This window comes from Carlito syrichta, unplaced genomic scaffold (genome assembly GCF_000164805.1).
Source record: "Carlito syrichta isolate Samal-C Ts95f unplaced genomic scaffold, Tarsius_syrichta-2.0.1 Scaffold287655, whole genome shotgun sequence".
NCBI classification, from domain to species: Eukaryota; Metazoa; Chordata; class Mammalia; order Primates; family Tarsiidae; genus Carlito; species Carlito syrichta.
The window spans coordinates 62,423-90,383 of NW_007231751.1; the positions used below are offsets into that span (position 1 = coordinate 62,423).

The following is a 27,961-nucleotide window of genomic DNA, read 5'->3' on the forward strand; positions in this document are numbered from 1 at the left end:
TCACACATGCTGTCCTCTCTGCTTCCGTGGCTACCCGTTCTCCTCTGCCTGGCTGCTTCATTCTCATGCTCCAAGTCCCTCACAGGTGATACATGCTCAGTGGTTTTCCTTGTCAGCATCTCACTTGCTGGCTGGGTTGAGCATCCCCCTCTTTGGCGCCTATAACACTATGTACTTAAAACCATTACAACACTTATCACTCCGTGTTGTCACGGCCCATCACTTGTCTCTCCCCTGCCCCCAAATACCTAGTCTGTGAGCTCCTGGAAACCAGAGACTGAACCTCAATGCTTACTGTATCTCCAGTATCCAGCACAAGGAGCGAAGGCATGAGACACATGCTTAACAAAAGTTTGTTGACCTGGTAAAAAGGAACAATGTCTTCCAGGGACAGTCCTTGGGCAGCCTTTCCTTAAGACACTTTACTGCCATCTACTGGCACGCCTTTGCAATGAATTTACACATCTACATGGATTACGATGTGGGGTCATTGTACGATGTCCAACCTGCACAGCTGCAGCCCTCAACTCGATTCTACCCTGGAACCCAGAGCACTCTGCACCACACCAATACCACCCAAGCAGCTCTGGCCTCGACGGTCCTTACCTTTCCAGGAGAAACACTTGTTTTGCCCATCCCTGGAATGTTTACCACAGACCCTGGCAGACAGGCTGGGGCCGAAGCTGAGGGTCAGGCAGTCCATCCCCCTGCCTGGCTGAGAGTCAGAAGTCTGTCTCCTGATGGGCCACACAGACTGCTGCCTCCTTGCCGGGGGCTCATTCAGGCTTGAGCTGCCTCTGAACAGCTCTGTCTGGCAGAGGGAAGGGCAGGGATGGTCTGGAATTCTAGATGGCTTTGGGGGCTGGGGCTGCTGCCTCTGTCATTGACTGGCTGTTTGACCTCAGGCAAAATGGATGAACCCACTGTGCCCAAGGGCTTTGTCTCCCATTAGCTGCCTCCTCCTAATGCCTTAATATGTTCAATCTCATAAGGAGCTCCCTGAATACCTCAGCCAATCAATCAAGTCCTTGGCCTTGGGAAGAAGGTGGGGGAAGCTCTTGATTCTACCACGATGCTGGCTCTGTGGGTGGTCTCATATTTTACTGCCACATCTGAGGCACCAGGAAGGAGAATATTATAAAACCGATGCTGCCTGGGGCGGGAAATCCCTAGTTTTGGGGGGGGGGAATGGGGTGAGAGGGATTTATGAGGAACGAGTAGTGAGTTCTTTCATGGCTGCGGGAAGGGCAGAAGAAAGAAGATTAGCACAAACAGAATCCACCTGTGACCAAACATGGCATTTTTTCCAATTAATCTGCCCTGTATGTGGAATCCACATGACAGGGCCTTGGCGATGCCCTCACAGGGAAGGAGGGGTGAGGAATGTCCTGTCTCAGGCACAGGTCTTCCCACAGATCACCCTGTTGGGGGTGGGGCAGAGAGACAGAAAGAGATTTTCATGTTTATGATGCAACACATCAGTTGTTCATTTGTGGCCCAGGCAGAAGCAGGGGAGATGGACAAGGGGCCACGCAGGAGACGAGGGAAGGCAAAGTGGGCTTTCCCAGTTAGCAAGACAAAGAGAGTCACATGGCAGGCTGGATGGACAGAGGCGTGGTCAAGGCAGGACCTCAGAACACAGAGGACCCTAAGATCTGAAACTAGCTCCATCTTTTATTCCAAAGAATAGCTTGCCCTCCTGGCCCTTCCCCTGCCAGATAGAGGGGACCTTCCAAAGTGGGCACCCTCTTGTTCCTCCATGGAATGAGGGGGCTCCAGTGAACTAGAATGGGTGGGACTCTCTGAGGGTGGCAAGACTCCTGGTACATGAATGTGCAGAAATAAGAAACTGAGACCCAGCAGGACCTGGAGTCACAGGATGTGACAAATGCATCTCCATTAGCCTCCGACAGCGAGAGGGAAGAAAGTTCTGGGAGGCAGGACTTGGTTACAGCTCACATCACTTATTCACTTCCTCCTTCAGTCACTATTTATTGAGCCTCATATGGACCAGACACCACACAGACACAGGGTAGATACAGCAGATGCAGTGGCAGATGTAGTTCCTGTCGTTGTGGAGCTTATGTGCTTGCGGAAAAGACAAAAAATAAGCCAGATAAAAAGGAGTACTAGGAACAAAATGCACAGACTAATGTGACTGAGGACAAGGTGGGAGGCATAGGGGAGATCAGATGCATGTTGGTAAGGAAAGGCTCAGATGTGTCTTGCTTAGAAAGAGGATGTGGGGTCTATCAAGGTGAAAAGGCAGGGCACAGGATAGGCTGAGAGCATTTATTATCAATCTATCTACTATCAATCCATCTAGTTGTCTATCCACTTATCCATCCATCCATTCACCCACCCATCCATTCATCCACATATTTATCCTTCTATCCATCTACCTACCCATCCATTCATCCATTCATCCACATATTTATCCATCCATCCATCCATCCATCCATCCATCCATCCATCCATCCATCCATCCATCCACCAAACCATTCATCCATCCATCTGGGATATACTATGTGTCCAGCACTGTGCTATGCCTTTGGAATTGCACTAAACCAAACAGTCCCCCTGCCTTCTTGGCATTTACAGTCTATTACAGTCTAGCTAGGAGACGTCCCAGAAGAAGAACTAGACCAAATATTTACCTTAACTCCTGTCTTATTTATCAGAAGTTGCCACCTGGTAGACCTCATAGAGCCCCCAATGTCTTGTTTTCTTGAGCTTAAATTGTATACTTTTACTTTTAAAATAGAAAATTCATATACAGTTCTGGGTTCCTGTGAAGATCAGTAACTGGTAACACTAGGCCCTTATTCCCCCATGATAAAAACTGGCTGAGTGGCTTGCAGCTGCTGCCTCAGGGGGGACATGGGTCTTCATGCCCAGCAGTTTCCACTGCTCCTGTCATCTCTCCTGTCAGCTGAAGCCAAGTGACAGAGACCATTTGTCACAGAGTCTGTGCTGCTGTTTTCTGTGCAGTAGGGACATATTTCTCTATGCCTGTGCTTCTTCCTACCACCTGGCCCTTCACTCACTGACCGGTTTGTCTCCTATGAGCAGCTGCACAGGCAGCCCCTAATTTAGTTAAGCCCATTCTGAAGATGGCAATTAGCTCAGTGCAAATCTTCAGGAAACCCACACCCCTGTCCCTCCTGCAAACCCAGGGCGGGAGGTTTGGCAAGTGGGCGGGGAGCCCCATCCCTTCTCCTGCCATCAGACGGCCTCTCTGCTGTCCCAGGCGGGTCTGTGTCCCAGGCAGGCTCCCACAGGCCCCAGGGAGAAGAGACACTCTGCAATGAGGCTGGCGTCTACCCAGAGCCCTGCTTTCCCCAGGGCAAGGCTGGAACCCGGGGAGGGTGGAGTAGATTCCAGCCGAGAATAGCGATTGCTCAAGAAGACCCATGCCTTCATCCGAGGGACTCCTTGGAAAGAAGGCCACTCGGAGGGCCTGCGCCAGAAAGTCACATTGCGGACGATGAGGCAAGACTCACAAGGGAAACAGTTCAACATCTCAGAGAAAAGCTAGACCAGGGCATGAGAAGTAACCAGAGAAAACATCAGAGAGGAGAATCAGAAGGTTTCAGGTACGAGCCTCCTTTAAGGGCAGCCTGACCCCTTTGTGGTCTAAGCCTCATTATTTCTCCCAGAAGGGCAGCCCAGCTGTGTTTGAATATCTGCAAGTGACGGGCAGCTCACTCCCTCACCAGGCAACCCACTTGGATGACTGTGTCAGTCAGACAGATTTTCTGTATATTGAGCTGAAATATACCTCCCTCTTTGTTTTCATCACTGGTTTCAGTTCTACCCACTGGGGGCCACGGGAAACAAGTGGTGGTTTCTAAACTTGGCTCCTTAGCATTTTTTGCAAAAGAAAAAGTCTCCTGAACTTGAGATATTCTGATTTGCTTGTTCTAGGAGGACCTCTCAGTTTGACCTGTCCTGCATTCATTCTGCCTTCTTCTGGTAATAGCACCTCTATTTGCATTGGCATTGATGGAATCAAGCCTTCCTCTTTTGTGCAGTCGAGGTGGGACCAGCCCAAAGCCCAAAGTATCCACAGAGCAAGAAGCGGAACAAGCCAGTCTTGTTCTTCCCCAGGAATCTGATTATCGAAAAGAGAGGAACAAGGATGAGAGTACATACAGCTGACCTATCCTGAGGCCATTTCTGCCACCTAGGCCCCTGGCGGGGCCTGGGGACCCGGGGACCCCACCTTTCTGACATTTTTATTTTCCTTTGCTTCCAGGAGCTCCACCATAAATGTCCAATAAATCTCTATTTTCCTAAGCCAGCCAAAGTCTATTTATTTTCCAAATGGAGAACTCTCTCCAACACAGAATGTGTGTGTGTGTGTGTTGGGCGGTGGGGAGGGGCAGGGTGTGCCTAGGAATCTGAATAACACTCTGGCAGAAACAGTCTTTGGGGGCAATTAGATGATCTTACTTCATCCTCACCATTTCACGTATGAGGAAATAGAGGCCAGAGAGGAAAGTGCTTCCCCGGCCCCATGATCCTGCAGCATGAGAAGAGTTCTTTAAAAGGCAGCCAGGAAGAGAGAAACTGAGGAACAAACAGCATCTATCAGATTTCTCCCTACACTCCCTTCTGCTACAAGACATTTCCCCCAGATTTTTGAGCCCCAGTTTCCGAGGGAGAAGCTCTCCCCCAAGACTCCACCCGGGCGGGCGGGGGTAACAACTCTTCACTGTTCCCCCTCCGCCCTGCAGGAGCTGGGTAGGAAGCGGCAGGGGCTCTAGGCCATTGGATTGGACGGCGTAAAGACCTCACGGAGAGAGGTCAGCACTTGAAAAATTCCTCAAGTCAAAGGGCTTGGGGCTTGGGTGCCGCACAAGGCCCTCACTGTGTGCGTACATTGTCTCCCTGATAAAAGGGGCCGGGCCTGGGAAAACGGAGCTGTCTCCAGGAGACCGGGTAGGCTGCTGGGGAATGCCCAGGGCCCCTCCCTCCCCCAGACACCAGGGCCAGGGATGGGGAGGAGAGAGGGAGGGGCAGGGGGTGCGGGGTGTGCTCTGAGGGAGGGGGATGAGGCCAAGAGTGCAGAGACACTCCAGGTGGTGCCAGGTGGCGTGTTGGAGTCACAGAATGAAGCAAGTAGGAAGGTGACAAAACCCCTTTTATTAGGCTCTTCCTCTCTCCACCCCCTCCAGCCATCCCAGAAGCCCCTTTGCTTCCCCACACAAATAGGCAGGGCTTTCCCTTGTTCAAGGAGAGTCTTAGGGGTAGGGAAAGCTGTGGGGAGAGGCACAAGGATAGTGTTCCCCAGAGCCAAGTGTCTTCAACAGAGAGCTGTGTGTCTCTGTTAAGCCTCTCAACCAGCTCCAGGAGGAGGGGAGTGACTTGGAGTCCGCGGCCCATCCTCCCAGTGGAGGCACTGCCCGCCTGCCAGGATCTAGACACCCTACTCCAGGGCTTCTGGAAGACGGCCCTCAAGCACATCCAGCTGAACTGAGAAGCAGGCCAAGTGGCTTCCTTCCCCCTGGCTCCCAGAATGATTATATTCACAAGCAATTAGTAATTGCAATTAATTGTTAATAACAGTTACCATTTCAGGGCCTATTAGGACAGCCCAAGACATGTACCAGCACCACCCATGCCATTAGCTTCGATCTCTACAAGCGCCCTTCGAGAAAGACATTCCATGATTCTGCTCTACTGCTGAGGAATGCGAGGTTCGGAGGTTGGAGTTGCCCAATGTTGCATGACTGAGAGGGAGAGCAGGGACGGGCGCCCACAGTACCCAGGCAGTCTGGCTCTAGACTGCCTGCTCGCTTTGCTCCCTCCCTGCTGGTGACTGACAGTCTTCGTCACAGGCAGGGAAGGCTGCTCTCTGAGAATGGGGTCAATGGAGGGACCTGGTTTGGTTCACCAGCCAGAAAACAAGAACGCTCAAAGGACAGCCTCTCACTGGCCCCATGTTAGCAGGGCCAGCAAAGGAAGCGAGGTCAGCTAAAATACAGGACACACAGTACAATTTAAATTTTTGATGAACAACAAATAATTTTGTAGTGTAAGTCTATCCCAAATATTGCATGGGATAGACTTATACTCACTCCTTATCTATCGAAGTATTAACTGGATGTCCTGTATTATTTGCTAAATCTGACAACCCTACCCATAAGCCACTGCTGGTGATTCCAACTTTGAGTTGATCCTCTCCCACTACCCTCCAGGAATGTCCCAATCACCCTAGGACCAATCAGGTACACTTCAAATCCTAAGAGGGAAATGCCAAAATGCCCTGCAGTCCTCGTGCCTTCTGCCAAAGCAACTTGAAGCAGTTTGGTCCCTAAGGGAAAGCCTGGAGGCTTTGAGCTCTCAGCTGGCCAAGAAGGGGACTTGGGAATAACACCGAAGTATCAAGTACTCTTCCTGAATTCCTGGGCAACTGAGTGTTTCTGAGAAAGACTCTCCCCCAGAGCATCCTCGACCTTGAACTTTCCCTTAATAATAATAACAGCCTTTGGTAAGGGCATCCATTCATTCATTCTTTAAATCATCCATTCATCCTAGTTTACCATGTACCAGATAGTGTATTAGGCTTTGAGGAAGCATAATCTCTATCCTTGGGAAGCTTATATGAAGGGGGACCCAAAGAACCCTGGAATTTATTTATTAAAAGTTTGTGTACTTATTCTTATATGTTTAAACTTCAGTCGCCTTTAGAGTACTCTCCATTTGATGCAATACACCTATCAAGATGATTTTTCCACTGTGCAGAACAGTTTTTGAACTTGTCGATTTTAAAACATTTTTGTGCTTCTGCCGTTTTTTGTTTCATCTCTTCCACATTGGCAAAGTATTTCCCTTTGAGAACTTTTTTCCATCTGGGGAAACAAAAAAGAAGTTGCTTGAGGGAGGAGGGAGATCAGGTGACTAGGAAGGGTGGGGCACAGGGGTCATGCCCTTTTTGGTTAAAAACTGCTGAACACTCAGCACTGTGTGGACAGGTGCGTTATCATGGTGGAAGAACCAGTCACCCGTGTGCCACAACTCAGGACATTTCTTCCACAAATCATGACGCAACTTTCTCAAAACTTCCAGATAAAAACGTTGGTTATTTGATCCAGAAGAACATATTCTGAGGGTCCTACAAGAGGCCCACCCTCCAAAAGATAATTCTGGGTAGGACCAGACCTTGTTGCAGGCCAACAATGCTCGTGGAGGAGAGGAACTGGGCATTCCCACTGGAAATTCAACCAATCCTGTGAGGTTGGCAGTCTAGGGAAGGTGGTGACAATATGATCACTTTACAGATGAGCAAACTGAGACTCAGAAAGGCACAGCAGCTTAGCCAAGGCCACAAAAATGGTGAGTGGCAGAGCCAGGACTTAAAGCTTGTGCTGCCACCTGAGTTCTCTGCATATTAACCTCTTTCCCATCTTAACTCTCTTGGGAAACATGTCTGACATGCGTTAGGAAATTACATCTTCCATATCAAAACATAGGAAAAAGAGCAGAAAAGACCTTGCCTGAAATCCCTTGGTGCTTTAAAAGGCGGAAAATATTATAAATGTATTCAAGGGCAATTTCTCTAAAATGGCCAATTTGCAAACCTGAGCTCATGAGCGTTTGAATGGCTATGGGAACCCCCTTTTCTCTTGGCATCCCTAACACTCTGGCTGCCCAGAGGGCTGCGGCAGGGCGGGGTTGCCTGGCTGGAGGTGGGGCGCCTTCCTGGGAGAGTGAGGTCACTTGATCTCCAGCTGTAACATGGAGAGCTGCCACCTGTGGCCTCACACTGCTCCCAGACATCTGCTGGGTGCATGTGGGGCGTGAGGGGCTAAACTTCAGGGGGAGCAGGGAGAAGGGCAAGAAAAGTTCAGGGCCCAGGCTAGTTGTTCGGATGGCCTGAGCAGGATCCCAGATGCCACTGGTGTGTGTGTTGATTTGTGGCTCAGAGTATCCGTTCTCCTTATTTAGGAAATGGAAAACCTAGGACAGCCATTTAGCACAAAGTCTGGTGAGGGAAAGCACACAAAATGTTTGGCACATAGCAATGATGAAGACACGACCCCATCCTCAAAGAGCTCACTCTTTTCATTTGCTTGTTCATTCATTTGTTTGACCAACACTTTTCAGCATCTACCTTATGCCAAACACTGAAGCCCTGGCAGTGGTCAGCAGGTGGGGACACCATCAGGAATACCTTTTAAGAACAGAGCCCATATCGCTAATAAGCCAAAAAACAACAGGTGCTGGCATGGCTGTGGAGAAAAGGGAACACATCTACACTGCTGGTGGGAATGTAAGCTAGGTCAACTGTTGCAGGCTGAAAAGAGGCCATTTTGGTTATATTAAAACAGTCTTTAGAAAAGACTTAGTTGGGCTAAGCGTAGAAGTCATTTGAATTTAAAAGTGAACATTCTTCCCTTGTTCTCCCTTCACTGTCCTTGGATCTAGTAACTGTTGCTGGTTCTGAAGGAAACACAACCATCTTCAAGGAGGCCCCTGATAAGCAGGAAACACACACACAAAGCTGCACGTTCCTGGAAAAGCCTCTGCTGAACCTAGATAAGAAATGGGCTCTGCTGAAACTTTTTAAAACCCAGAAATGTATCTGTTTCCTTAGTCTCTAAATGACAACTGCTTTCTTTCATATCTTTGTATTAATTTTATACATAATGTTTAATCAAGCCTTGTGAATCAGAACTCCCGGAATAAGCAAAAAACTGTAACCAGATAAAAAGTACACAGCCTCAAACTGTTCGAGATAATTATAACTTAGAAGAATGGCAGGATTGATGTCATCTCAGCACCAGTTTGCGACAGTAACTGTTTAGGGTCTAAACACTGATTTAGAAAGAAGCTGAGTAATGATCATAAGGCATGTAGTCGTTATTAATCAATAGTGGGGAGAAGATAAGATGCTGCATGTTTCATTATGAATATGAGATAAAAACTTTGCTTAAACGAACAGGTTTTTGGTGGATACACAGCCTGTTCCCTGATCCCATGGTATCAGAATAAAACTTACTTCTCCCAGGCTCCTGCCTCTCATATTTGATTGATTGTGAGGGAAGCAGCTGATTGTTGGATTGGGCTGTAACACAACCTCTTATGGAAAGTACTGTGTGATTTCTAAAAGAACTAATAACTGAGCTTCCATATGATCCAGTAATCCCTCACCTGGGAATATACCTGGAGGAACATACATCACTGTACCAAAAAGACACCTGAACATACACATGTTTATTGCCATACTATTCACAATAGCAAAAACATGAAACCAACCCAGATGCCCACCGAAAGCGTGCAAAATAAAATGTGGTATATATACACGATGGAATCTTATGCAGTCATAAAGAAGAATAAAATCATGGCCTTCCCAGCAACTTGAGTGCAGTTGGAGGCCATCATACTAAGTGAACATTCATAAAACAGAGAACTGAATCCAGCATAGTCTCACTCATAAGTGGGCCCTGAACACTAGTCACATTAACATAAGGGTGGGATCAGCTGACGTTGAAAACTGCCAGGGTAGGGAGTGGGGAAGGAGGGGGACACCTGGCAACACAAAGGGTACCTGGTCCACTACCAGGGGAGAAGAGGGCCAGCTAGAAGTCCAAGCTTCATCTGCATGCAGCCTGCTAATGTAACAAATCCTCACTTGCACCCTACAACTCTAAAATAGATTTTTTTTTTTAAAAAAAGACAACTCTAAAATAGATTTTAAAAAGAACTGAGCCCTGTTCAAGTACCAGTCTAGCCACACTCTGTTTTGTTTCCTTGAGCGGTGTGTGGCTTCTTTGTGCTCATCTCCTCACCTTTAAAAAAGTCCCACAGGCAGATTGGGAAGTGCCAGCGAGCAGTGATGAGCTGGTAAATAAATGCTTGACAACTGGTTCTCTGGATGGGGAACAGAAAGCCCTGATTTATAGAGTTTGCCAATTTCTGTGATGTAAATGCTCCCGCCGTGGCCAATAGGACTTTCTGTTGAATTGAGTAGGAGGTAAGAGGGGGACAAAAAGGATTTAAGAATGCTATCAAGGTCACTGTCACACTCCCAACTTTGTCATTACCAATAGCATGCTGCCTCCCAAACCCCTTATTCAGTTAACACACATTTCCTACGTTCCCCTTATCTACCCTGTTCTGGGCACCGGGAAGCAAAGACACCATTTAGGAGAGGGTGACTGGTAGTTGTGGAGGGGATGCAGATGATGATCACACCGCGTAATGTCTCTTGGAGAATAAAGAAATGCACAAGGTGCATACAAATGGGTATCATGAACCGTTGATTAGTAAGGTGCAGTCTGACATCCTCTGGGATGGAAGGATGGTAGCTGAGGAGTGTTTCAAACCAAAGATGCCCTTTTCATTTATTCCTCAACAAATAAAAGAAAAAAAGAAAGCACAGAGAAGGGTGGGGAATAACAGGGAAGGTAATAATAGACCAATGCTGGAATAGCAGATATTCTGGGAACAAGGCTACCAGTAAGTAAGGCGGAGTAAGAGGACAGGAGAGCCAGGGCTCCAGAGACCACTGGAGAAAAGTTGGGGGCAAAGGCTTAGCTGTTTCTACCCACCCCTTCCCCAAAACCCTTCCCCCCAGCTCTATCCAGGCTCCATAGATGTTGTGGAAAACTGAGAGCAGGTAGGTACACCAACCCCACCTGTTAATGATGTCTCTCTCTGTCTCTGTCTTTCTCTCTTTTTAGGTTTAGTGTTTTGATTTTGAAAATCAGATTTGGGCTCTGGTACATTCTGTAGGTAACAGTACCAACCCCCCCCCCCCCTTTTTAAACAATTTCCAATATTAGCCCTATAGTTACTCTGGCATCCAGGTAAATAAAGAGCCAAGATTTTATACAACGAATACAAACAAATCTCTCGACTGTGTTCTATCTTGCTGAACCCTAGGATAAGTTCAGACCCCGTTATGCCCATCAGAAGCTAGCCTGATTGGACTGGAATGGGGGAAATGACATCCGCTCACTAAACACTTAGTGTGTGTTGAGCACCAGGGACCATTATCATCCAGTGAAGCATGCACCCCAACAGCACAATGAAATGTGCTTTAAGTTACACAAGGGAAGTTGCCCTTGGCACTGTTGGCAGGGTGGAGTGTGTTAGGGCAGGCTTCCCAGAAGAGAGAACACCTGAGCAGACTTTTAAGGCAGCATAGAAATTGGCCAGGGGAACAAGATAGGGAAGGGCACTCCAGGCAGCAGGGAATAGAATGTGCTAAGGCAAAAGGGTATGTTTGAGAACTACAAGCTGTTTGCGAATCCTGCGGAATAAACAGCAAAACAGGAAGCACAGCTGAAAGCAGAACTAGCGGGAGGTCAGGTGCCAAGTTTATGACTTTACCCAAATTCGAGAGCAATCATGCACCGTCACAGGATTATAAAAGGAGAGGTATGGGGTGGAGGGGAAGGGAGGGGCCAAGCAAAGCTGATCAGATTTGTGTTTCACAAAGAAGACACTTTGGTGGTAACGTGGAAGGTCACCGGGAGGTGAGGTCACCAGGAGGTGGGGCAGGAGGCCTTGGAGACCAGTGAAGCTGCTGGAAAGTTCTAGGCAAGAGAGGCAGCGGGGAGCTGGAAATCCCTTAGTTGTATTCTTCCTTTTCCTTGTGGTTCTCAAAACTGAAGGCTCTCCCCTCATCCCAGAGGACAGCATCAACTTTAGTTCAGACCAAGTGCTAAGCAGGTCTTACAACGTTGCCCTAGCCAGGCTTATCTTCACAGGCAGTCCGGCAGGAGGGAGTATCTTATAATGCTCAGCTGGCCGTGAGTCCTCTCAGCAAAGGTGGCTTTGGGACTCTCTAAGATGAGAAAGGTCCTTCATGCTACCAGGTATCAGGCTGTCCTTGGGAGACCCAGGCGAATGAGAGTCTGCAAGTTGGACTCTGCAGGAGGGGAAGAGTGGTGTATCCTGCAATTCCCTGGCCTGCCTACAAGGAAACCCCATTCTGCTGGAAGGCCCTGAACCAGGAATTGGAAGACAGAGAAGTGTCAGGGCTGAGAAGGGTAGAAAAGGGGGCAGCATTGTCCGGGTCGTGGGGGGTGGGTTCACTCTCAGTCCAGACCTCGGATCATCTCCCCCCTCATTAACATCTCAAAGGGGGAAGAAAGGGGCTGTGTGAGCGGGCAGCCTCCCTTTAACAGCTTCTTCCTCTCTGGAGACAGTTCCACAATTGGAGGGGCCGGTCCAAAGCCGCCTGCCCAGGCTCTGCCAAAGCCACCAGGGCACTGTGGGGCTGCCTCGCCACCTGCTGGTTGCTTCTGGCAGCGGGGCACAGGCGTTCGTGGATTCTTCAGGGTCAGACTGATATTCTAAGGCAGCCAGCATCAGTTTGGAGAAAGCTGGGAACATAAGGGGCTTCAAGATGTTAGGAAGTTTGTGGGGGAATCTCGGATGGAGTTCTGTGTGAGAAGTCGACGTGCTGGGGGCAGGAAGTCTGTGTCACACATACTCAATGAATTCAGGGCCAACTTCCTGGTGAGCTCATGGGTCTCTGGTTCTTACTTCTCCCTATTTTTACCTGTTGAGGGGCAAGAGCATCACTCACCGGTCTCTTCTCAAGTCCTAATGAGTGCATATGATGCGTGATTGAAATATACTGGGAGAAACTCCTCTGGCCAAAGTTATAAGCCCACTGGTGTGCATAGCCTAAAACTCACACAGTAATCATTTCTGTGGATTAGATTGAATATCAAAGTCAAAATATAAACGCTGCCTGGTTGAATCCCTCCACTGCACTTCAGCCTCTTCAGTGTGGCCCAGAAGTACTGAACGCTACATGAGTACCAGGGGCATAGAGACTAGTAAGACCCAAGTTTATCACCCAGGAGCTATAGGGAAGAATGACCAATAGCATAATGGGAAAAATCCTAATCCTGACTGCCCAATATTTGACATGAAGATATTAAATAGGCATGCCTTCAAGGAGCTGCTGTCAAGATTATTAATGTTGCACAGGAAGGATCATGATAGTCTACAAGAATAATATACATTTAAATAGCATTTACCACCTAGTAGGCATCGCCCATGCACTTTTATACTATTTCAGATGTTAACCCTACTTACATACATTAAGTTTATGAGGCAGATACTATTACTATTCTCATTTAGAAGAAGTCACATAGCTACTTCGTGGTAGAGATGGGACTGGAACCCAGGAAGCCTCCCTCTGACATCTGTATTCCTTACCATTGCACCATACTCTCATTTATTAAGCTCAATCTTCATACAAGGAGTCACTTTTCTGAAAAATAGTTGAGTCTGAGATAACATGGCCAGCAGAGAACACTCAAGATCAAGGTAAAATGTTGGGTTGAAGCAGGACAGAAAGCTTCAAGGACTGTGCAGCCATTATGAATATCAGGGAGATGAGCAGTAGTTTATACAGGGTTGAGGACCTGGACGCAACACCTGGGCAGGCATCAGCCCCTAAGCTCAGAACCTAAAGAGGGGGCTTTACTCAAACCCATAAGCAGAATAACAAGGCTTCGTGAGGAGCACCTCCAGGCAGGCAGCAACATTGAAGCTGACTCAGATTGGATCAGAGCAGCAGCGATTCACATGACCACCCTGGTTAAGAAGAGGTGATTTCCAGACAGAAAAGTGAAAACTGATGTCTAAATCTGCTGACCATACTTTAACACTGACTCTCTATTGAGCAAAATGGCAAAGCATAGGTTTAATCATTCTCAGCCTGAGTTGACTTCTGCAGGAATGAATGTGAGTGTATATGTGTATGTTAGAACAACAGAGTTTCTGGCATGCTTAGTGAACTGCATTAATTTGTTCTTTGAATACATAGTTAACTGGGTGCCTACTGCGTGGTCTTTGAGGACATGTACAAGCAACCTTGTCCTTCATTCCCAAAGGCCGTCATGGGTCCACTGTCAACTGCTCTGGTTCCCATCCATATATCCCTCCGCCCTGGGTGCGGCTCGATATTTGGGCTTACTCTCTGAACTGCAAATTCTATGTCTCCAGCTGGACTGATAATAGTTATGACTTCTCAGTTCCAAACAGTTGGGGTAGAGACCTCTTCTCCATCTGCAGTTCCGCAATAAGCAGGAATCTGTTCATGACTACATCTGAGCACCTCCGCTGTGCCTTGAACTTCATGGGTACTCAGTAACAATGTGGTGAATGGCTGCAAGGGGGATCTTGACACAGGTGTCAGGTCTCTGTCCCCAGGAGGCTTACCATCTAGGGAGCTCTGCCTTTGAAAAGGCCGGAAGGCAGGTCATTTCTTTCCACCTTTTGTGTCCAGAGGACAGGCTCTGGCCAGACTGCCAGTACATGGGAGAGCTAGGATGCACACCCAGGCACGCTGGTCCCAAGGGCTTGGGATAAGGACTGGGGACCTGTGTTGGTTTCTCCTACCCTCATAACAAGTTCCTGTTATGCAATGGGGTGGTTGAGGCTGAAAGACGTTGATCTGCCAAGTCTTGCTGGATGTATTTCAGATTTAAGAAGTTTTCTGCTTTTAGAAAGGTAATATGTAACACTTCCAGTGGGCTCTGGACCACATGCCGTATCAAACACGTTAAGATGTTTGCAGCAAATCTTATTAACAAGCACACTGAGTGGAACTTATTTAGAGTATTATAGCCTCACTTGCTTTCAAGTGGGGCTTTGCTGCCCAAAGGATTAGGAAACATTTTCTAGTTTCCAGCATGTGTTGGAGTTTGGATTTGCAGGTGAGAGACTGTGGACCTAAAAACATGGCACAGAGTTGGTTCTGCGTGGCCTGGCACAGGGTCGCCTCTTGGTACTTTGTGCGTCTCCTTCTCTCTATCCAGGCTCCGACCCCACCCAGCTGTCATAATCTTTGCCCTCCATTCCCCTAAAAAGTGAGATTACCACCTTCTCCTCTCTTGCCCCAGAAGGTGGCAGCACCTGCTTACCAGTCTGTGTGGGCATCATCGATCACCAGCAGGACCCGGGGTCTTTGAACAATAGGCGTGGAGGGACCCGGAGGCTCCATCAGCCCCGAGGGGGCCTGAGGGGTCTGTTTCATGGCACTGGAGAGGGAGCTAAAAAGACTGGATCCTGGAGAGGAGAAGGAGGCTGCCAGGGGCTGGGGGTGCCTCCTTTCCATAGCCGGGGAAGCAGGGGAGCTGATGGAGCTATCCGGGCGCTGCAGGTCCGTCATGTAGCCATTGGGAAGGTTGGCCACAAAGCTGCTGTCAGAGAGACGTCGACGGAGGAAATTCATGGCTGTGGATGGATGGAGCTGGCTTGCTCCTACTCAGACGTGTCCAGGTGAGGCCCAGGGCACAGGCTGCCAGGTAGAGGGAGTGGTGGGACTTTGGTCAGAAGAGCCGAAGGGGAATTCTGCACAACCAGAAGTTGGCTTCTGCTGCTTTTGCTTACCTGCTGGAGACAAGCCAACAATCACATCAGTGGAAATGACCTCCTTCCCCTTAAGAGCAAACAGAAAGAGAACTTTTCTGCCCCACTGCTGGTGGCAATATAAATAGGAATATCCTTTCAGAGAGGCATTTGGCAGCATGTGTTAAGAGCATACCCTTTTCACCTACAATTTTCATTTTCTGGAATTCCAACCAAAGGAAGAATCCCAGTTACAGAAAAAGCTGCATGCACAAACATGTTTATCACAGTATTATTTACACTAGCAAAATACTGGGAAATATATCAACATTCAACCACAATTTAATAAGTAAATAAACGACTGCACAGTTACTCAAGGAACTTTTTGTGGCTATTAAAAAGTAATCCCAAAGAAGGGTTTTCAGTAACATGAAAAACGCTCATGTTGCAATGTTAAATTTAAAAGGTCATGATACAATCTCTTTGTACAGTTATAGAACTCTGCAAAAGTTGAAATAACAAAATTTTGGAAATAAAATAAATCAACAGTGATTATATGTTGGCAATGCCAGTACATGTCCTTATTTTTCTTTCCACTTACTTATAGTTTTCAAATTTTCTAGAAAGCATATTCCTGTGAACTGAAATGTGTCCTCCCAAATTTATGTGTTGAAGACATAACCCCAATATGATGGTATGTGGAGATGGGGCCTTTGGGAGGTAATTAGGTTAGTGAGGCCCTGAGGGTGGGGCCCTCATGATGGGAGTACAGTGCTCATAAGAAGAGATACCAGAGTTTGCTCTCCTGCACTATGTGAGGACACAGGTAAAAGGCAGCCACCTGCAGACCCGGAAGAGAACTCTCACCAGAACCTAGTCATGCTTGGACTTTTGGTTTCCAGAACTGTAGAAAAATAAATTTGGGCCACCTAGTCTGTGATATTTTGTTATGGTAGCCCAAGCAGACTAATATGCATATTTATTGCTTTTCTAAACAAAATTAAATAAGTTATTTTTAAACCCACACTGTTCATTTGAGATCAAACTACACCCATTGAAAACAATTACTATTTAGATCATAAGATTAGATTTCAGATTTTTTGGTAAGATTGTTGTATATTTTTATTGACATAAAAGAGTAAAATGCACAAGTTTTGTTTGTTTTTTGCGAGAAAGCAGGATTTATTGAGGACAGAAAAGCTCCCACAGTGGGAGGGGACCCCCGTCTCTGGGGTCAAAACCTGGTGATTATATAGTCCTAAGTTCAAGCTGATTGGCTAGCACTAGCTGTGAGTTGTTGTTGTTCTGATTGGTCAGTACTAAGGACTGATCAGCAGGAGGTAGGGGCCTAATGGGTAGTTCCTAATTATACAATTCTTTGAGTTTTGGTAAATGTATATACTACATATACAGCATATACTGGCAAAATTATTATATTTCTATCGCCTCAGAAAGTTATCTTGAGTCCCTTCTGGTCAATCCACACCGCATCATAGATAAATACTCTTCTGATGTGTGTCACTATTTATTAATTTTACCTGTTCTTAAGCTTCATATAATCAAATATATTACTCTTTTGTTAATAACTGCTTTCCCTCAACAAAATGGTTTTGAGACTCATCTATGTTGTATGTATCAATGATCATTATATCTTTTCACCACAGAGTAGCATTCCACTGGATGGATAAACTACAAATTCTTACTGTTCTTTTGCTGATGGACATGTGAAATGTTTTCTGTTTTGAGGTATTCTGAATAGAATTGTTATAAGAATTTTTTTATTTAAAAAGTTTTGTGGAGACATGGGTGGATGGGTGGATGGACAGATTGATTGAGAGATCTTTTCTTTGAGAAAATAGCTAGGAGTTAATTTGTTGGGTCATACGGGAAGGGCATGTCTAACTTAATAAGAAATTGTCAAGATGCTTTCTATAATAGTTCTTCTATTTTGCATACTCTATTTGAGAGATCCAGTTGCTCTGTATTCTTTTCAACATTTGGTTGTTGTCAAGTCTTTTTCATCTTAGTTATTTTAGTGAGTGTAAAATAGCATCACATTGTGTTTCAAACTTTCTCTGATACTAAATGAGGTTTGGCAAGTTTATGGGTTTACAGGACAGTGTTATATCTTCTTTTGTAAAGTGTTTGTTTAAGTATTTGACACTTTATTAAAAGGCGAGTTGTTTGTCATTTTACTGTTGATTTTTAGGAGTTCTTTATACATTCTGAATACAAGTTCTTTGTCAGATATGTATATTGTAAACATGTTTTATCAGTCTGTGGCTTGCTGTTTCATTTTCTTCATGAGCAACAAACATGTCTATCGGTATGTGGCTTGCTGTTTCATGTCCTTCACAAGCAAAAGTTCAACAGAATAAAATAACTCCAAAAAAAGTGAATTGCTTACTTGAGATAAAAGCACACCAATAAGAAAAACAATCATACCATAGGATGAGCTCATACTTCCATACTTTAGATATCAAGAACATTTAATATATATTTTCTTATAACTAAATATACATACACATAAACATATATATATAAAATCTGTTGTACATACTTGCAGATGTTTTGGTAAACAGAAACTTTTAATTTTTATGAAGTCCAATTTATCAAAATTTTCATTTATGGTTGGTGTTTCTCTGTCTGCTTTTAAAAATCTTTGCCAACCCCAAGGTCACAGTCATATCATCCTTTAGTTTCATACAGAAGTTTTCCAGTTCTAGCTTTTCTGTTTAGGTCCATAATTCATTAAGTTTGATTTCTGCATGGTGTGAGGTAGATTATAAAGTTCATTTTTATCCCCATTCATTTATTCAGGTTGCCAGCACTATTTATTAAAATATTTTTATACAGTGAATTGCTTTGGTGGCTTAATTGGCACCACTGGGCTGTACATACATATGTGGGTCTGTTTCTGGCCTGTAATTTATTAGGCTCCACTACTCTGTCTATTTTTGTACTGTCTTGATGACTGTGGCTTTATAGAAAGTTTTAAAATCAAGCAAAGTGAGTCCTCCAACTTAGATTTTCCTTCTCAAGGTTATCTTGGATATCCTAAGTCCTATTTTCATATTGATTTAAAAATCATCCTGTATGAAAAGTCTGTTGGGATATCGTTTGGGATCGCATAGACTGAGTAGAACTGACATCTGAACAATGTTGAGTTTTCCACTTCATGAACACAGTAGAGTCCTCTATTTATTAAAACTTTAGTTTCTCTCAGACATGTTTTGTGATTTTCAATATAGAGGTCTTGCTTACATCGTGTTAAGTTTATTCCTAACAATTTTGGGGCTTTCTGTGGTGGTTTTAAAATGACACGGTTTTCTAAATTTCCTTGTCCTTTTATTTGCTGCTAGTATACTATTATTGTCTATATTGACAGCATATTGAGGTGTTAAATTTAAGTATTGTTTCTATTAGTGGTCTATAGATATTAACACTTTCTATTTGAACAAATATGTCACCTACAAATAGAAACAACTTTCTTTCTTTCCAATCTTAATGCCTTTTGCTAACTTCACTTCTCTTCTTACCCTAGCTAGGCTCTTCCGTATGGAATAAAAATGACTAAAATAGACAACTTATCTTTTTTCCCAATCTTAGGAGAAAGCAATCCATATTTCATTATTAATATGATGTTAACTGTAAGTTTTCGGTAAATTCATTTTATCAGATTGAGATAATTCCTTTGTGTTATTAGTTGACTGAGAGTTTTTTTTATTATGAATGGGTGTTGAATTTGCCAAGTGATTTCCTAAATTTGTTGAGAGAATTATGTGTTTTTTGATGCATCTATTTGCTTAATAATGCGGTGAATTACACTGACTGATTTTCAGATGTTAAACTTACATTCCTGAGATAAACTCCACTTGAACATAGTGGATTGTCCTTTTTATATATTCATGGATTCAATCTGTTAATATTTTGCTGAGTATTTGCTGTGTCTATGTTCATGACACAAAATAATGGTCTACAGTTTTCTTTTTTGGCAAAGTCTTTGTGCCAGGTTTTGGTATCAGGGTAATGTTGACCTTACAAGATAGGTTGGGAAGTGTTCCCTTCTTATTTATTTTCTGAAAGAGTTTTGTGTAATATTGGCATTATTTAAATTATTGGTAGAATTCCCAGTGAAACCATCTGGGGTTGGATTTTCATGGTGGGAAATTTTTAATAATGAATTCAATCTCTTTTATAAAGTTACCCATATTTTCTGTTTCTTTTTATCTCAGTTTTGGCAATATGTGATTTCAAGTAATTTGTCCATTTCATCTTAGTTGTGAAATTCATTGGCATAAAGTAGTTCATAATATTTCTTTTATTTTCTGTAAGATCTTATGATCTTATATCTCCTGATATTCTTGATACTGATAATTCATTTTTCTCTCTTTTTAATTGATCTATGTCGTTAAGAACTTATATATATATATAAATTCTTTGAAAGAATCGACTTGCGGCCTTTTCAATTTTTGCCGTTGTTTTCTATTCACTTATTTCTGTTCTTGATTATTTCCTTTCTTCTGCTTGTTTTTGGGTTAGGTTTAATTTGCTCTTCTGTTTTCTAGAGTCTTAAGATGGAAACATAGATCATTCACTCAAACTTTTCTTCTTTTCCAGTAAAAGCATTTAAAGCAATGTGCTTCCCTCCCAGAAATTTTCATCATCATTCAGTTATTCTCTATTTCTCTTATAACTTTTGACACATCTCAAAAATGTATTTAATTTTCAGATTTCCGTACTGTTTCAAATATTTTCTAGTTATTGCTTTTTAATAGAATTCATTTGTGATTAATGAACGGAGTCTATAAGGTTTTAATCCTTTGTTATTCATTGAAATTAATTCTAAAGTTTAATACAGTCTATCTTGATGACTGTTCCAGATGCACTTGAAAAGAATGAGTATTTTTGCAGTTGTTGGTTATAATGTTCTACAAATATCAGTTAGCTTGTTGTAAGGTCCTTCAGGAAGCTGACTCTCCCATGGTGACTTGCAAGCAGGATGTTTATTGCAGGGTGTTTCCATGATCAACAACCTTGGGTAAGAGGGAAAAGCAGATTTGGGCTGAGAGAGGGGTTGAATTGCAATACAATTTCAATTTATTATACTGGGAGCATGGAACTGGGCATCTCTTCACTTCCTCATTTTCCAGCCACTCTGTTAGCTTGTACTTTGCCCTCAGATTTGTCAAACCAATAAAACTGCAGCTCTCTGCTTTAGTTCCAGCCGCTCTGGGCCAGGTGGCCCCGGGAGCCCTTTCAAAGGAAAAACCACATAAATGTAGATCTTACCTAGCAGGTGTGCTCCCTTCTTTCAAGGGTCAAATTCCATTCACATTTTATCTACTTTTTGTTTCTCTCCAGCAACCTCAAATAGTTTCTTTCAAATATTTTCTCCAAAGTTATAATGATCATCTATGAGAGGTTCAGTCCAACACAAGCTAGGAGTCATTACCAAAACTTGGCCTCTTTGATTTTTCAAATACTGGACGGAAAAGTTAACAAAATGTTAGAGTTGAAAGTCCCTCAGCATTTATTTAGCTCCCTTTCTTCAGGAGTTCTGGTCAACCTCCCACTGCCAGGAATTTCCTCACTTTGAGAAGAAGCAGCTCTTGCCATCCTTTGACCAACTCTAATGTTAGTCAGAGGCTCCTCCAGTAACTTCTCCCCACTACAGACCCCAGCGGAGCTTACAGGCTGACCAAGGGAGGTAGACAATGAACATATGAACAGACATTTATGATCTGGGGTAAGTGCAAGGAAGGAATACACAGAGTGCTGTCAAAGAGATTAACACGGGCAGAGTTTCTTTAGACAGGATGGTCAGAGAAGGTCTCTCTGAGGTGATCTTTTCTGACAATTTTATTTTTAATTGACAAATAATAATTGTATATATTTATAAGCTACGATGATATTTTGATATATGCTTACATTGTGGAATGATTAAACCAAGCTAATTAACAAATCTATCACCTCATATGCTTATCTTTTTGTGGTAAAAGCCTCTAAAATCTACCGTTTTGGCCATTTTGAATATAATGCATTGTTATTCATTATAGTCACCATTCTGTGCAAAAGATCACTAAATCTTATTCTTCCTGTCTAACTGAAGTCTGTACCCTTTGATCAACACGTCCCCATTTACTTCCTCCCTCCCCAGCTTCTGGTAGCTATCATTCTATTCTCTCTTGCAATGATTTCAACTTGATGATGTCACATATAAGTAAGATCCTACAGTATTTGTCTTTCTGTACCTGGCTTATTTCACGTGGTATAACATCCTCCAAGGTCATCCATGCTCCAGCAAATCAGAGAATCCCCTTGCTTTTTAAGGTAGTCCATTGTGTGTACAGGGGACCAAAAACAAAAACAAAAAACCCAGAATTATCTTTTGGAGGACAGGTCTCGTATAGCACATGTGGAATTTGTTCCTCCAGATCAAATGGTCAACCAAAATTTTTATCTGGAAGTTTTGAGAAGGTTGCATTATGATTTATCAAAGAAATGTCACGAGTTATGGCAGACAGGTGACTGGTGCTTCCACTGACAATGCACCTGCCCACACTGTGCTGAGTGTTCAGCAGTTTTTTACCAAAAACTGCATGACCCCTGTGCCCTACTCTCCCTATTCACCCAGTCCCACCCCAAGGGACTGTTTTTTGCTGTTTTCTCTATGAAAAAAAGTCCTCAAGGGCAAACATTTCCATGATGTGAAAGAGGTGAAACAAAAAACAGCAGAAGCACTAAAAGGCAACAAAATGGACGAGTTCAAAGCAATTTTGGGCAGTGGAAAAAGTGTCTTGAAAGCCGTATTGCATTAAATGGAAAGTACTTTGAAGGCGACAAGTTTAAACATGTAAGAATAAATACACAATTTTTAATAAATAAATTTCAGGTTTTTTGGATCCCCCTAGTATATATACACATTTTCTTTATCCATTCCTCTGATGATGGACACCTTGAGTGGTTCCATATCCTAGCTGTTATGCATAATGCTGCAATGAAAACGGGTGTGCAAATATCTCTTCAACATACTGATTTCATTCTCTTTGGATACATACCCAGTGCAGGATCGCTGGATCACATGGTAGTTCTATTTTTAGTTTTCTGAGGAATCTCCATACTGTTTTCTTGACTGTATCAACTTACATTCCCACCAATGGTACACAAGGGTTCCCTTTCCTCCACACTCTTTCCAACACTTACCCATATCTATCACATATATATTATATATATCATATTATATATATATAGAGAGAGAAAGATACGGGGGGAGAGAGACAATGAGAGAGAGAGAGAGAGAGAGAGAGAGAGAGAGAGAGAGAGAGAGAGAGAGAGAGAGCCAAATATATACACACTTAACAAAGGAAAAAATTGTATTAAAATTGTAGATGAATAAAAGTCACATTTGATTTCTGTAATTACAAGGGGGTGCTCAAAATGGTTACCATAAGCACCTAGACACTTCTGACTAAGGCAAACTAAAAGTAATACATAGATAACATCTCTTAAGATATATATACATTTTTGGCACCCCTGGTATATTTTATATATATATATATAACAGCCATCTAACAGGAATGAGGTGATATCTCTTTTAGGTTTTATCTTACATTTCTCTGATGATTAGGGATGTTGAGCATCTTTTCATACACCTGTTGGCCATTTATATGTCTTCCTTTGAGAAAAATCTATTCCGATTCTTTGCCATCGGGGGGGGGTTAATCTTGCTATTGAGTTGTTTGAGTTCTTTATGTATTTTGGACATTATCTCTTTATCAGATGTATGGTTTGCAAATATCTTCTCTCAATCTGTGGGTTGTCTCTTCACACTACTAATTGATCCTTTTTTGTTTAGAAGTCTTTTAGTTTTTAGCTTGATACAATCTCATCGGTTTATTTTTCCTTTTGTTGCCTGTGCTTTTAAAGACACATCCAAGAAATAATCGCCCAGGCCAAACTCATAGGACTTTTCCTGTGTGTGTGTATCTGTTTAGTAGTTTCATAATTTCAAGTCTTACATCTAAGTCTTTAATCTATCTAGAGTTGATTTTTGTATACAGTATAAGGGTCCAATTTTATTCATATGCATGTGGATGCCCAATTTTCTCAACATCATTTATTAAATAAGCTGTTCTTTCTCCATTGTTTGTTCTTAGTACTTTTGTTGAAAAACAACTGATTGTACATGTGTGGGTTTATTTCTGACCTTGCTATCCTGTTCTATTGGTCAATGTGCCTGTTTTCATATCAGTACCATGCTGCTTTGGTTACTATAATTTATAATAGATTTTAAAGTTAGGAGTGTGATGCCTCAGCTTTGTTGTTTTTGCTCAAGATTACTTTGGCTGTTTGGGTTCTTTTGTGGTTCCATACAAATTTTAGAATTTTTTTTTCTATTTCCATATAAAATAAAGTTGGAATTTCGATAGGAATTGCATTGAATCTGTAGGTTGCTTTGAGTAGTACGGACATTTTAACATTAATTCTTTCAATTCATGAACACGAATATCTTTCCATTTTCTTTCTTTTTTTGTGTGTGTGTTGGAGTCTCACTCTTGTCGCCCAGGCTGGAGTGCAGCAGCATGCTCACGGCCACTACAGCCTCCATCTGTTGGACTTAGGTGATCCTTCCGCCTCAGTCTTCCAAGTAACTGGAACTACAGATGCATGCCACCATGTCCAGCAAGTTTTTGTGATTTATTGTAGAGACAAGGTCTCATCAAGTTGCCCAAGCTGGTCTCGAACACACAGGATCAGGGAATCATCTCGCCTCGGCCTCCCACAGTGTTGGGATTACAGGCTGAGCCACTGCGCCCGGCCTATCTTTCCATTTTCTTGTGTTTTCTTTAATTTCTTTCATTAATGTTTTATAGTTCCCAGTTCTGTAGTTCTTTCACCTCCTTGGTTAAATTTACTCCTAAGTATTTTATTTTTTTGATGTTATTGTGAATCAAATTGATTTCCCAATTTCTTTTTCAGGAAGTTCATTGTTAGTGTAAAGAATTGCTACTAATTTTTGTGTGTTGATTTTGTATCCTGTAACTTTACAGGATTTATCAATTCTTTTTTTTTTTTTTAGTTGGAGTCTCATTCTGTGGCCCAGGTTGGAGTGCTGTGGCTTGTTCATAGCCACTGCAGCCTTGACCTACTGGGTTCAGGCAATCCTTCCACCTCAGCCTTCCAAGTAGCTAAAATTACAGGCTCATGCCACCATGCCCAGCTGATTTTTGATTTATTGTAGAGACGAGGACTCACCAAGTTGCCCAGGCTGGTCTTGAACCCCTGAACTCAGGCAATCCTCTCACCTCGACCTCCCAAAGTGCTGGGATTATAGACTTGAGCCACCGTACCCCGTAGGATTTATCAATTCTAACAGATTTCTGGTGGAGTTGTTAGGGTTTTCTATATATATAAGATCATGTCATCAGCCAACAGAGACGGTTTTACTTCTTCTAGGAGGTGATCTTTAAGCTGAGACACGAAGGATGGGGAGAAAGAGATGTGACTATGCAAAGACCCTGAAGTAAGAAAAAGTTAGGCACATTTGAAGAGTAGAAGGAAGGCCAGCCCTACCAGGGAACAAGAGCTAGATTTTTATAAGAAAACCTTTAGAGAATTAGAGAGGAATGGAATCTGAAGGGCCATATTGAAAATAATTTTGATTTCAATCCAACTGTGAAAATAAGCAATTGGAGAGTTATAGACAAGAGAGATACCTGGTCTACCTGGTCACTGTGTAGAAAACAAGCTGTGGAACATGTGTATCTGAAGGGAGCCAGACAGGTTAGGAGGCTGTTGTAGTCACTTTGGTTCACAGGTGTGAAAGGGAGCTGGATCACATAACTTCCAAGGTCTTTTACTCTTGTGCCATTAGGACGCTGGGTATCTCTTCAATGCCAGACTTAATCTGACCATGGGACAAGGTGCAGATGAGAGGAATTCCGGTGAAGAATGCCATGGAGAAAAAAGGACAGGAAGACACTTTAGAATAGCCCCAGTGGGCCCGATGGGTATCCAGCCTTCTGCTGCCCCACCACTGGCCACTAGAGGGCAGGTGTGACCATACCAGACAGGAAAAATAAAACAAAAGCGTTTAATGAGACAAGTTTGCAAACTTCTTGGAGGCAGTGGCAAGAAGGAAAATTTTATTGGGAAAGGTGAAGACAAACAGGTTTAAAGACTTCTCAGACTTGGTGATGAAGCCAGAAAATAAAAGATGCAAATCATAGAAACACAGGATTTTGTGTCCAAAGAGGAAGAGCTCTATAAGAATGAGAGCTTCTTACCGCAGCAACTTTGGAAAAAGATGAGCCATGGATCAGTCTGAACAGGAGTGGACATCTCTGCTTGAGTGTCTCCTAGACACTCCAGATTCATTTCCTTGTTCACCCTCAGCTGAGTTTATGCACCCGAGTTGCCCACTTCTGAGAACAACACCTCTACCCATCCATTCATACTTCTTTCCTTAGTCTCATGGATTGCAGCCACTCCGTCGCCACTCCTGTCAATTGTTTCCCTAAACATCCTCAATATCATCCTCTCCTCTCCATCACGCCTACCATGCTTGGGTCACAAGTTGCTAAGTATCTCCCTTGCCTATTACAGTAGTCTCATAATCGACCCCCTTCCCTCCAATCTCAACCATTCAGTCAACTTTCCACAGAGCAGCTAGAGAGAAGAGAGTTTTGTTAACTAACCACAGCCCTGACCCCTATGGATGCCCCTCACAGCTTTCCATGTACCCCTAGGATAAAAGACATCACCATAACCCAGAAAGAACTCCAGGATTTGCTCACTGCCATCCTCAATGTTTTCCTTGCTACTTTGGCCATGCAAGATGGAACTCTCCCAAGGAGTCATGCTCTTCTGAAAGTCTATATCCTTTATATGCTTTTCCTCTGCCTGGAGCACTGGCTGTACCCATGCCCTTCTTCCTTCACCGCCTGGCTAATACCTAGGGAGGCAATGAAACTCAGTAGCTAAGAGCACAGGCATCAAAGGCAGATAGACTATGGTTTCAGTCCCAGCTCTGCCACTTACTAATGTAATAGCCATGGGAGTTGGGGCAGCATAGTTAACCTCTGTGCCTCGATTTCCTCATGGTTAAAATAGGGATAATACTCGGTGGCTCAGCCTGTAATCCCAGCACTTTGGGAGGCTGAGTCGAGTGGATTGCCTGAGCCCACAGGTGCGAGACCAGCCCAGGCAACTTGGCAATACCTTGTCTCTACAATAAACAAATAAGTAAAATTAGATGGGCATGGTAGCACATGCCTGTAGTTCTGGTTACTTGGAAGGCTGAGGTGGAAGGATCATAGGAGCCCAACAGGTCAGTGCTGGTGTGGCCATGAGTGCACCACTGCACTCCAACCTGGGCAAAGGAGTGAGACTTCAACTAAAAAAATAAAAAATATACAAAATAAAAAAATGAAAAAGGGATACAAAATAAGGGTCACTTTATACAAATTGCTGTGTGCATTGAAAGAGATGGTAGATGTAACACAGTGCAATGCCTGGCATGTTATACATTATATGTACTAAGTACTATCATTGTTTAGTGCTTTTGTTTATTCTTTTTTTGGGGGGGGTTGGAGTCTCAATCTGTCACCCAGACTGGAGTGCAGTGGCTGCTCCCGGCCAGTGCAGCCTCGACCTGCTGGGCTCTGTCAATCCTTCCGTCTCAGCCTTCCAAGTAACTGGAACTACAGGCACACGCTACCACGCCCGGCTAGTTTTTGATTTATTGTAGAGATGAGGTCTCGCCAAGTTGCCCAGGCGGGTCTCGAACCAATGGGCTCAGGCAATCCACTCACCTAGGCCTCCCAAAGTGCTGGGATTACAGGCTGAGCCACCGAGCCTGGCTATTGTTTATTCTTATCAGTTCACATGAGGCTATTGAGAAGATCAAATGAAAGAATACATAAAAATGCAATTCAAACAAGGAATGATGATACAAATAATAATAATAATAATAATAAATATTGTTAGTAGTGGCTTTTCTACAACATCACCAGGATGTAGAATTGTTAGTCTTGGCTTAAAGCGTCACTTGGTCATTGTTGCTCAGAGACCCTGTGAACACATAGAGCTCCCCACCCTGGGCCTCACGGCACCTAACCATAACAGCCTCAGATTCAGTCCCCTTCTCTATAGGATAAGTAGTCCATAAAGTACGTCAGAAGGGTTTCAGTTGAGCAATCCACCATGGAAACACGCCTACTCACGCAGACCCAATCCTGGGAAACCCGAGAGGGTTATGAGGTTTGTCTCTGGGCCTTGGACCACTTTCCCAACCCCTCTCAACACCTAACCCCGAAGATCAGACCTTTTGGCAAGACCTTGTCATTGGTGGCTCAAACTCAGAGTAGCCTTGGGACATAGGAAATGAGTATTCAAGCACAAGAGAAGGTGTCTGAAGAGGAGGCTAAGCCAGACGCTTAGCCCAGAGCACCCACCCCATCAACACGGCCAAGGTTATTAAAATAACCCTTCCAGTCGGGCTCGGTGGCTCAGCCTGTCATCCCTCGCCGTGGGAGGCTAAGGTGAGTGGATTGCCTGAGCCCGCGGGTTCGAGACCTGCCTGGGCAACTTGGCGAGACCTCATCTCTACAATAAAATAAAAAAATCAGAC

The 27,961-nt window shown here is 43.8% G+C and overlaps 1 protein-coding gene across 1 annotated transcript in view; it reads right to left on the minus strand.

Annotated features, from left to right (window-relative positions):
* Positions 1 to 15,372, minus strand: part of LOC103254932 (synapsin-3-like) — a 57,410-nt gene extending 42,038 nt beyond the window's left edge. Inside the window, exon 1 of the mRNA XM_021709906.1 lies at positions 14,901 to 15,372. Coding sequence (XP_021565581.1) covers positions 14,901 to 15,211 — 311 coding nt within the window. The 5' untranslated portion in view covers positions 15,212 to 15,372. The remainder of the gene's footprint in view (positions 1 to 14,900) is intronic.
* Positions 15,373 to 27,961: the final 12,589 nt, after the last annotated feature.